At 40.5% G+C, this 12,561-nt stretch overlaps 1 protein-coding gene across 5 annotated transcripts in view; it reads right to left on the reverse strand.

The window, feature by feature from the left end:
* LOC139934490 (uncharacterized) overlaps window positions 1–12,561 on the reverse strand; it is a 41,348-nt gene that overhangs the window by 2,262 nt on the left and 26,525 nt on the right. For all 5 annotated transcript variants that reach the window (XM_071928740.1, XM_071928741.1, XM_071928743.1 and 2 more), the window contains exons 3-4: window positions 6,498–6,741; window positions 9–134 (exon numbers count right to left, since the gene is read on the reverse strand). In XM_071928740.1, coding sequence (XP_071784841.1) covers window positions 9–134; window positions 6,498–6,741 — 370 coding nt within the window. The remainder of the gene's footprint in view (window positions 1–8; window positions 135–6,497; window positions 6,742–12,561) is intronic.

The raw sequence follows: 12,561 nt of genomic DNA on the forward strand, positions 1-12,561 counted from the left end.
TAATTCACCTGTTTAAGAAGACAGATGGTCGCTGGTGACTTTGCACAGACTTGTCTGGCACCAGCCACGTCTTTGCACGCACAGCCCATATTTCATCCAAGCTTAGACCTTTTTTTACGTCTTTATGACGCATTCTGTAAAGAATACACAAAACAGTTTTAACAAAGTCAATTTTTGTGAACTGAAAGGGATTTACCAGTAGTAGAGCGAAGAGAGTAAGAAGATGTCTGGAGTGAAAGGAGAGAGGAGAGATAATCCGGGGCACAATGATTGAGGGATTTATATGTGTGGACCATTGTACGGAACTGAATGCGTTGGGCAACTGGAAGCCAGTGTAATTGCTTGAGAAGTGGAGATGAGTGAGTGAATTTGGGCAGCTTAAAGATAAGTCTGGCACAGCGGTTTTGGAGCCGTTGAAGGCGGGAAACATCTTTCTGTGAAACACCATTCAGGAGGCAGCAGCCATAGTCCAGCTTGGACAGAATTAAGGTACGGACAGCATTATGGCAGGTGCTGAAATCAAGAAACCTCCTGATCCGGCTTAGGTTGCGTATATGCCAGTTAAGAGAGTGACAGAGCTGAGTAATGTGAGCAGACATGGACATGTTGCGATCGAAAACAACACCCAAGTTTCTGACAGACGGAGAGGGATGAATCTGAGTGCCATTGAGATTAAAGGTGCAATGAAGAATTCCGTCTTATCCGGGTTCATCTTGAGCTTATTGGTGACCAACCAGGATTGAAGTTCGTTGACACACCGAGACAAACGAAACAAAGCACAAGCAGCATCTCCAGGGCGGGAGGGGTTGAATGTTAAGAACTGTACATCATCAGCATACATGTGGTACTGGATTGAGTGACGTCAAATAAGTTGACCAATGGTGTGGTAGTAATAAGTGAACATCTGAGGTCCAATGACGGAGCCCTGAGGAACGCCATATTTGAGCTTTGCTTCAGTAGAGAGGGTATCCTTAACACAAACCTGGCTAGATCTATCACTCAAGTATGTGTGGAACCACTGGTGAACAACTCCATCTAGACCAAAGTCGCTTGTGAGCCGCTGAAGGAGAATATTGTGGTCTACTGTATCAACAACCCATAACAACTATTCGACAACACATAACAACCATTCAAAACAGCTTCACATTTGTTAAAGTTCCAGTTTGAGCAGGAAGCCAGGTCACGTTTCTAACAAATATAAAGAACTTTTAAACATTCAAAAATAGTAGTTAATCCCTCTATTTCGAGGATGTTTGCGGAAGAAGTAGACTGAGGTGACTCCTTCGATGGCTCAAATGTCTGATTCAATAGCCACAGACTCGAAGGCACATACTCAAGTTCCCTCTTAGTCTCCTTTCTTATTTGTCGCTTAGCCGCTGCCTGAGCTAAATGATTGCTGTCAAAGCTGTCGGTGCCATTGTACAGAAGTCACTTCCATGACGACAGAGCCCCTGCTTGGTCCTCCCAGGATACAGCGTTAATGCCACACTTTTGAAGCGATACCTTTAGAGTGTCTATAAAGGTTTCCTAAGCGATACCTTTAGAGGGTCTTTAAAGTGTTTCCTAAGCAATACCTTGAGTGTCTTTAAAGTGTTTCCTAAGCGATACCTTTAGAGTGTCTTTAAAGTGTTTCCTAAGCGATACCTTTAGACTGTCTTTAAAGTGTTTCCTAAGCGATACCTTTAGAGTGTCTTTAAAGTGTTTCCTAAGCGATACCTTTAGACTGTCTTTAGAGTGTTTCCTAAGCGATACCTTTAGACTGTCTTTAAAGTGTTTCCTAAGCGATACCTTTAGACTGTCTTTAAAGTGTTTCCTAAGCGATACCTTTAGACTGTCTTTAAAGTGTTTCCTAAGCGATACCTTTAGAGTGTCTTTAAAGTGTTTCCTAAGCGATACCTTTAGACTGTCTTTAAAGTGTTTCCTAAGCGATACCTTTAGAGTGTCTTTAAAGTGTTTCCTAAGCGATACCTTTAGACTGTCTTTAGAGTGTTTCCTAAGCGATACCTTTAGACTGTCTTTAAAGTGTTTCCTAAGCGATACCTTTAGACTGTCTTTAAAGTGTTTCCTAAGCGATACCTTTAGACTGTCTTTAAAGTGTTTCCTAAGCGATACCTTTAGAGTGTCTTTAAAGTGTTTCCTAAGCGATACCTTTAGAGTGTCTTTAAAGTGTTTCCTCTGTCCTCCGCAAGTCCAGTGGTCATACATGTAGCTCAGCTGGGAGAAGAGTACTCGTTTGTGAGGAGACCCTGTTTTGACACTCGCAAACAGTGACCTGGCTATCTCAACTGGTGTTTGAAAATCATAGATTCAATGTTGATTGATTAAGCTTCAGTGAGAACACATTTGTATTTGGGATGTAGTCTTCCAGTTTGAGGGTAAGAATTGTTCTGAGGCAGCACTGCTGGTACATTCTAAGATGTCTGTGACAAGTCGCCCGGGTTTGGGGATAACTACAGTGCTATCAATTCTTAACTGGGATACACTTCACACCAGTCACCTTCTCCAACAGTCAGGCATGTTTTTTCAAAATCCACTACCACATTGTTAATATACCATTTCCATCAATCATTCAGCTACCAACCTCCCCGTCATTGAGACATGATCATCACCTAAAATCTGGCATGCCCTCTGTCTCCCTGGACTGCTACAAATATTCATTCTACTCTCGTACCATCAGGATCTGGAATAGATTATCTTCTACTGTTGTCAGTGCACCCTCTATCCAAGCATTTAGGCTTGCAGCCCTTCCGGAGATCCGGGTAATGGGGTGCAAGTGTCTGACAGACTCCTCTCATTTCTCCGCCGCTCACAATAGGTCAACGGACTTACACACATAAAATGATTGACAGCGTGTGCACATGCATTACGTAGGGTCTCATAACAAATGTCAGACATATCCTTTGCCGACACACTTGGCCACAATTAGACGTGACGTAATGGAGGACAATTTTCGCCAAAAAAATGTGCTTCATAGTTAAGTGCCGATAGCCATGCAGGATATCTTTCTTTATTTTCGAAATAATGTGCAAATATACCCATACAAATTACAAGTTCTCTCATCCGCAAATAAAACACTCGACTCCTCGAGTCTTGCCGATGCGGTCAGCAATATTGTTATAGTATTTTTTCATTGACTGACAATTTCTTCCCTCTAACAATCGATCGTAACCGCTGATCTCTAATTAATAATAACATAAAGATCAGTGATTGCCTTTGCATGCACAACAAAACGCACATGGTGTGTATATCCCTGGGTTCCCGCCGTAGCATGATGCAGCGAGGCTTTTTACTCGACACGTCGGGTGCATGGAAGTTACCAGGCTGGCCCGCTTGTCTGTTTCCAGTTGTGCGCGTGCGTAGTATTTTGTTGACCCACACGTTGAATATGTTTGTGAGGTCACATTACTCAAACATGCACACGGACCAAGACGTTTCTCCGGGGCGGTGAGTGGACTATAAGTCAGGTGAGTCGGTGCGCGCGCTGTCGGTGAATTGGCCGCAGTGTGCGTTAAAAAAGGAAACGAGAAACGTCTTGCACCAAGACTAAGACTCGGGAAGTGCATTGAAATGTCAAAACCTGGTCTGCCATCAGTAAAATTAAAACAGAAATGCTGCATGTATCATCGCAATTTAGAAACTCCGGCAATCTGCCATGTCTCATCCTTGAATCGGGAAGTGTTCCATGCTCAGGGATGTCCATGACCTTGGAATTATTATGAACAAGCAACTCACCTTCAACAAACACATCAAAAATATCTGCCAAACAGCTTCATAGGGCACATGTAAAATCGGGAAGATTAGAAAGTATCTTGGATAAGACATCCACCGAGCGCATTGTACATGCTTCTGTTTCTTTCCATCTGGACTACTGCAATGGAATACAAACACTCATCTCGCTCCTCTACAAAGAATACAAACGTCCACTGCCAGATTAGCCACCCTTACGAAAAAATCAGAACATATAAGTATGTGCCCAGTTTTAAAATACCAAAGTTAAACCTGCAACCGGTTTTCAGCAAAAGAGTATCTTGTCACAAGAGGGCGCTGCAGAAGGTGTTGAGGGAAATTATACCATTTTCCTAAAGTTTGAAGGTACAGAGGTGAAAATTATTTCATTAAGAGAGACTGTGTCAAAAAAACATTTGGAGACCTCAGAACGAGATGACATAGTCGTCATGTTTTCACTACAGCGGTGACTTCCCGTGGTGAATATCTAACTATGTGTGAAGTCTGAAGGTAATGTGAGCTTGAAAAAGAGTGTATGTTAGCAGAAACTTTTGGGAGACAAGAAGAAGGCGAACAAGAAGAAAAAGGAGACAAAAATAAAAAGAAGAAAAACAAGAAAAAGGCTAAGAAGAGCGTTGCTCCAACACCTACAAAAATTCCCCCTCATTTCCCTTTTCCTTTCATATTCCAAAAAAACATTAGCAATTATTATCGTTCATGGTCTTTATTCCAAAGTGTGATCTTAAACTCAAAACGCTTTTTTGGCACTACCATATGGCGCACTAAAGGTGTTTGGCATTTTGGATCAATCCATTTCAATTTAATGGGATTGCATAATATTAATTTGTTATTATTTTACCAACATTGGAAAGATACCACCTTCCACTTTCAAACTATTTTAAAGTTGCGTATGAGAACATAGAAAAAACTACAGCTTAAATGGTGTTTGTGCTCAGGCTGCCTTTGTGTGGAAGTTTGGTGAAGTAGGGTATTTAGTAAAGTTACTAAAGCCTCGGTCACAACCCACCGTGCGTGTTTTTTGTCCGTACTTGTTTTGGTGAGGCCACGACCGCCACGTTTTTCTGAAAACGTGGGGAGGGAGTGGCAAGAGCAGGGAGGAAGTACGTCAACGCACGTCGCTCGCACGGTTTGCGCAAGGTGTAAGTACGCGGCCCGCACACCACGCCTGGCCGTGAGCGGTTGCGTGCATCGTACGTTGCGCACGTGGTAAGTGAGTTGTACATGCTTACAACGTGCTTACAACGTACGCTCATCTTGCGATTGCCACGTTGTCGTACAGAGGCCATACTTACACGTGCTGGTCACGTACGGTTTCCTTACTCACTCGCACGTTGTAAGTGCGTGCAAGTGCGATGAAAGTGAGTTTTTCGCCCGATGTCTGGGGGGGGGGTAATATAATAGGACAAACTCTGGCTGAATGTGAGCATAAGTTTTACACATTAATAAGTTTCTTTTCTTCAATTTACATGTTCTGAAATTTAAAATGAATGATTACATGTTTGTACTATAGTATGTTACATGTAAAATGTTAGAAACTATTTGGCGGACTATCACAGTTCCCCATTTGGCCGCCTACCCATGGCAAGATCTGGTTGTTTGAGCACATGAACTCATGTTACTCATGATTTAATTTTATAAACTCTGGGGCATCCCATGAACTCATGAGTGAATAAACATGTACAAGTTTATGTGTCAAACAAATGATAAAATGGTTTTGTTTTGTTCTTATTGTGACCCACTCTCTGGCGCCACCGTCTGACTCTTCTGCGCTCCTCCTCTCCTCTTCCTCTCTGGCAATCTCATCTTCCGCGGCCCGTTATTCTGTGTCTTCTTCGGCATCTTGGAGATGAAATGATAGCACTCGTCAGTCGGTTTTTTATACTGCAGAAATCAGTGCGCACAACGTACGTACGTTGCAAGTGCGGAGCACGTGCTTACTCGGTACGGTCCATGTGAGTTCTGCGTGCTCATTGGACAGCTGAACTTGGGAAGTGCCGAGTAAGCACGGACCCTGCACTTATCACATGCGCAGCACGCACAGTCTAAGTGCGCCGTCAGAGGAGCAAGTGACCGTTTGAAAAAAATAAAAGGACCCACGGAGTCGGTGCGTTTGTTGGCTGTAGATGGCACGCGCGTCACCCGTACGTCACCCGTACGTCACCCGTACGTCACCCGTACGTCACCCGTACGTCACCCGTACATCACCCGTACTGGGGGTGGATCCGTACGGGTGACTCAGAGAAAGTTCCTCATGCACTAAAAGTGCTACGTCGTGTCTGCGTGCTCCCAAATCCGTACTGAGGCAGTACTTACCACGTAAGGATCCCCAAATCTTGCCCACGTAGACAGCACGCACTTGCACGTACCGCGTGTTGGGACCGCCGCTTAAGTTGACCAATGGTGAGAAAGGGTTAAACTGTGACTATTTGTTAAGATTTATGTAATGTGGTTACTTCAAGGAGAAACTCTATCTAATATGTACAATGAAAAAAAAAAAAAAATTACCTGAACTGGCTATTCAATGTACATGTAACTGGTTGATATCAATTTACATGTAATTACCAGAAAGACACTCAAAGCCTATTGCTAAAATTGTGCTGAAAACTAATACTATCCGCATTCTCTGTTTATATTCCTGAATCTAACTGCAGAGAGAACTGATGCAAAAGACCAGTGTGGTGATGATTATATATAAAGCGGGTATACATAAATTACTCTTTTACTGCATATCAATCAATGCTGTATCTAACCTGTTAGTTCTAGGTTTGTGAAACAGAAAGGCATCACTTTCAATATTAGCTTGATCTCCTTGGAGCAACTCATCCTTTTCTCTGTTGGAAGTTGCCTCTTTAATGTTGATGAACTCCTCACTGCTAAGTTTCTTATCTAATTGTGATGATGCAGGGTAGTCACTGAATGCAGAATGCTCATTATCATTAAGTCTCCCTGGATGAGATGCTAAATTATCAGCACTTGCTTGCTGTAATCGACACTCTTCAACGATTAAAATATAAAAAAAGAAGAAATGTTAGATAAATGAAAGTATTTAAAAAGAAATCATAAAATTAAATGCATTTAAAGGAACACGTTGCCTTCGGGTTGCGCTTTGTTGGGCGTTTTTGGGCTATGGCAAGCGTTTGATGTAAAATGATTACGGTTGGAAAGATGTTAAAAAAGTAGAATATAATGATCTACACAAATAAGCCTTAGAAATGCTTCGCTTTTGCTAAATTTCTCGAAACAAAACGCTCCACCATTTATGGGAATCAAGATTTTGACTCCCATAAATGGCGGCCAAATTCACTAGTCTTATTTCCAGTCGCAGCCGTTGAACTGTACGACTGAGCAATTATTAACAATTTTACGAACCCCATTTGTATCTATCTCTTCCTCCATGGTTACTCCAACAACAAAAAATAGTTCATGAACAAAAAGAGGGCCTACGTTGAATTAACTTTTTATTAAACTATCTAAGCAGCAAGTTCAGCCCACGTCCCGAGGCCGAGCGGCTCGCCGTCCAGCGGGCCATCATCCCCCGCGGCCAGACCTCCACTGCCAGACGCAGTGAACTCCCCATTCTCGCTTGTACGATGTAGGATTTTAGCGGGGCCAGTCTAGTCATGCCAACACTTTGTACAAGAAAGAATGTCTGGTACCCATATTACTAATAGTGCATGTGATTCTGTAGTCGTGTGTCTCTTTTTGCCTCGGGCCTTTGCGGCAAAAAGACGAAATTATTTAATACTAACTAGCGAGTGGAGTTGAAAATGGACGTGTCATGACCTTCCACACCAAAACTGCAGCTAGAGAACGTCCTCTCGTTTACCGTGTTTACCGTAAGTATGCAATTGCGAGTCATAACTACCACAGTTTGTTTTAGATACAAAATTACAGGGACTTTATACCTGTCCTCTCTCTATGCTGTTTGCATGTACATGTAGAGTCACAGGGCAACAGGACAGTGGCGTCTATTACTAATAGTAATACTACATAGTCCATGGCCATAGGATAGATGTCACTTATTTGCTTACAATTTTTACATGATCCTTTCGGGGTTATACATTCATTATTTTATAAAATAATTTTTGAGGTGTTCGTGCAACAGCGCGAACAACTCATTGTTTTTGTTCAGTTATATTTATTTTTTTTTTTTTTTTAGTTTTGCTTATTCTTCTCAGTGGGCTTTGTCGGCAAGCAAACGCATACTTGCAAACCTTTGATCAACTTGAAACTTCATGTGAAGTTAGAACATAACTAGCAGAAGCTGAGTAAGTTGTGACGTCATGATTACGTCATTAGGTGTCAAATTACAAGCCATTTAAGGTCAGAAAGTGACGTCATGCCAATGCCTGTATGTCTCTGAATATTATAGCTACAGTAATTAAATTTGGACATATGATAGACCAAGACATGGGCAACATTTGAAAAGTTAACCTCAAAATCGCATGACCTTTACTTCTGGGTCGTTACCCTGGGTCGAAGTTTGCCTTTGGTTTTTTTTCTTGAAAAACATCACTTTTGGGCTTATTTACAGCATAACTCAAGATTGAAGTTGAACTGAACATTGAAACTCATCAGACATTTGAACCTCAATATCAAGACAACACAAACTTGATGATGTTATGGTGACGTCATCAGGTTTGGAATTACAATAAATCAAAGTTTAATATTTGTAAAAAATCATAACTCGTGAACCGTATGTTGGATTTTTACAATCGACACATCATCGGACAGGTCGTTCAAAGTTCAACAAACCCACCACAAAACTTGACCCCATTTGACCTTAACTTCCGGTTTAAATCAGAAGTTGAAAATTTCAAAAATTCATATCTCAAAAACTACCTACTGTTTTAGTTTATTTTTTGTATCACGGTGTAGAACGTTAAGCCTGCTCAAACTTTTGCACGCAGATGACAATATTTTGACCTTTACCTTAGGTCGAAAAGGCGCACGTTTAAGTTAACCCACAGTGACAACGCCCGATAGTGAAACTGTAGACATACACATGTACGAACGTGCGCCTACACATTGCATGCGCCGTGGCGTGTGTTCTGTGCACGTTTGACATGTCACAGTTCATCGTACTTTTAACAATGGCGGCACAAGGCTGCTGAAATGAGTTTCTCTCAACCTGTGCTATGTTTGGCGTCAAATTGTTCCCTCTTCGCCCTTCTGGTGGCTTTATGGTGATTATGGAATTGAAGACTTGGTTTCACTGAGATGTCCACCTGCTTCAGTGATTCGTATCACTTTTATTATATGAGAAAATTCAAGCAGAAAAAGGATTGACATTGGTCATGTTTTGATCATACACTGAATGATATGAACGGACGTGACATCGGCTTGTCAAGGGCGTTTCAGACAGGCACTCACGGCAGTGTTTATCGGCGCGACACGGTGAATACAACGGTAAGCTTCGTTTCAACATAATCACTTTTCAAAATGAATGTGTCAAGTAGGGGGGATTGGTATAATTGTTGGCTCTGTCACTAGTGTCAGAAAATGGTCAGATTTGATGAATGTCTTCCATCAACTATTAATACTATTAATTATGATGCCATAAATTGTTACAACCTTTCGATGAAGTTTCCCCAAAGGTTAAGACTGATAAGTTATTCACTTCCAAAGCAGTATGGGCACCTTCCACTTATTAAATTATAATCTTGAAATGTTTTAAGTCTTGAATTTATTTATTTTTTGCCAGTTAGTACAGTGATCAAGGAACATATGGAACAGAGTCTGATGTCGGGATGAGAGTCTGATGACTGGGTCAGGACTGGTACACAGAAAGGAGTTGAAGCTGTCATTAGCCATCTTCAGTCTTCACTGCTCCTGTCAGTTGTCCACTATGATTATACCTGGCCAAAATCATGAGTATGGATGGTCTTTTCTTAAGAGGTAAATTTACAGTTGTTTATTGAAAGTTCAAAATGACACAAATTATTTTGCAAGGTAGAACATTTCCAAATGAATTGAAATAAAACTTCTGGTTGAGCCCATTTTCCTTGTAATTCATTGCATTTTTTGTTGGTATGGATAACATGACTTTGCGTAACTAATACTGTGAGACTTTCTATTCAAAGAAATTTACATATTTTAGAAACATTCTAAACATAAGTTATTGTAAATTTGTTCCTGCATTTAAAATATTGTGCTACAATTCTTATAGTGTTTAATATATGATTTTTTTTTTTTTTTTGAGACTTGGTAGGTTATGAAAACAATGTCTGAAGAAATGTTCATCAAGTCATAATGTGTTTATTGTTTTTTCTTCATCAGAATACAGCACATCCAGTACCGCAGTGGTCTACAGTGAAAATTGTGGCACTTGCTGTCATGTTCCATTCCTAATTTCCCTGCCGAGTCACTGTATGATGCACCATGGAAATGGAGGTAGAAATAGTATTTGACTCAGTTTTTTTAATAGTCTAACTTCACAAGAGACTTAGACTTGCATGTTTATGATGTGCCTTTGTATTGCATAACTATTCCAAACAAGTGTCTTCTCGGGTTTAATTTTTTCTGAAGTCTAAATAAACAAAACGTTCTTTACAGGTACGGTAACCAATATTTAAAAATCAAGCAAGCCATTTATAAAGTGCAACTGAAAGCCTACACAATGCTTGACTTATTTGAAGGTTATCATCATCAAGTGTAATGAAAATCATTGTTCATCCACCGATACGTAATGAGAATCCAAATTTATTTGAAATCCTTTGAACATTTCTAATAATTATAGCTTAATAATGTCAACTTGAACAACATAGCTTGTGTGAACTTGTGATTTAAATCAATAAAGAATGAGTTTTCATTAAATAATAAATTAGCTTTTAATAGTGAATGGCATACTTGATATTATTTGTGTGTGTATTTGAAAGCCTCTTATCGAGATCTGCATCCAAGATGAAAGGGAACTCACAAAATTTATGCTATGTATTAAATGACAATATTGAACCTCTGCCCTTTCAAATATATTTGATGATGTCGTCAATTTACACACCGCCCTCTTGTGACAAATATTGTTTCATAAAATCGTAACTCTTGTATTAATGCAAATAAACATAAAATCTTGCCCTATTACTTCTGGTTCAAACCGGCAGTTGAAGTTTTATAGTGAATAAATCCAACTCTTGAACCAGACAATATGAAATTTGTTAGTAACAAAAACACATTTTTTTTTCATCATGGCGTCATCGGGTGTCACGTTACAGTAATTCAAAGCTTAAAGGGTCTCTGTACTTCTGGTAAAACACAAAACAAAAAAGCTCACAGATTTACATTAAACTTACACGGTTTAAAGATAATGATGGTAGAAAGCTTCCCTTGAAATATTACTGGCTGAGGTGCTGTACTTTTTGAGAAATGAATAAAACAATTAGTTTTGATCTCATGAGTCGAAAACTCAATGTTTGAAAACAGTGAAAACACATAAGGTTTTCCCCACTTTTTCTGGTGATTGCCATGACCGATTGAGCTTAAACTTTCACAGGTTTGTTTTTTCATGTATATGTTGGGATACACCAAGTGAGGATACTGGTCTTTGACATTTACCAAAAGTATATAATGCCTAGGCACGCCACAAAACAGTAATAACACCAAATTCCACTCAATGCAAAATCTCTCGCGTTGACTACAACACTGACCCCATTGATAGCCGAACACCTCGTGTTTGTTTGGACAAACACTAAGTTCTAGTTATGTCTATTATGGGGATGTAATTCCTTGACCTTGGACGGTACTATTTGAGGTAGCTCTTGTTTACATTGCTCATAATCACTTGACAGCAAAATTGACTGTACGGTGCATCTGAACAGGGAGCACATGAAGACTGCAAATGGCAGTTGGCAAGTGGAAAGCTAAAATAAAGTAATACTCTTGTCCACAAAAATGAAGCTTCCATAGGCCATTTTTGAAACCACGGCTTCGGCTTTGGATTCGGCTTCAGACTCCGTCCCCTTGTCTGAATCCCTACGCAAAGCACGCTCAGTATTATCCAAACATCTGCGGGCCAAGCTAGCCCGAGCTGAATCCAAAGCCGAAGCCGTGGTTTCGAAAAGGGCCATAGTCTGGAAGAACTCTTTTCCAAATATACAAAACAAAATCAGAAACAGGGAACAAATGTCAGTAAACATTTAATTATTTTTAACATTTTTGTATCACTTGATTCCCAGGTCACAGTGAAAGTTGGGTGGCGATGTGTTTATTGAAGCCGGTATGGACAAGAAAGAGTACACGTACATCAAAGAAGTTTTCCAAGCACCGTTAGACGACAACCAGCTTCTTCGCAGGACATGAAAACTCTTATACCTGCTAATTAGACCTGGGCGACCAGGGAAAATTACAAATCGACTAGTCGCACCTCCAATAGTTGAAACTACGACATTAGTCGCGACAAATTTTTAATTATCAAGATGCACTGTGGCAATGTGTGCCGCAAGCACAATATAGTCTAATTCAAGCGGAAAAGATTGAAGATTTGTGTCATTGATGTTTGACTGTGTTTTGTAAGTAAAGTATGTTGTCATGAATAGTCATGAGCGACACAATTGGTTCACCAAACAGGTAGACGCAACTATTTTTGAAGTAGTCGTGACTATTTTTGTAGTATGTTTAACCGAATAGTTGAAAACGATAGTCGCGACTCGACAAATGATTCAATAGTTGGAGTCTGACACTAGTCGCCCAGGCTTACCGCTAATGGTGCAAGGATGGCTTCTACCCGCAGCCGCCATCACCCCCCCCCCCCCCCACCACCACTACCAACAGAAGAACTTGTAGCAAAACACAAATCCAGATTTTCCACTTCTTAAATTT

Source organism: Asterias amurensis, chromosome 3 (genome assembly GCF_032118995.1).
Source record: "Asterias amurensis chromosome 3, ASM3211899v1".
Taxonomy (NCBI): Eukaryota; Metazoa; Echinodermata; class Asteroidea; order Forcipulatida; family Asteriidae; genus Asterias; species Asterias amurensis.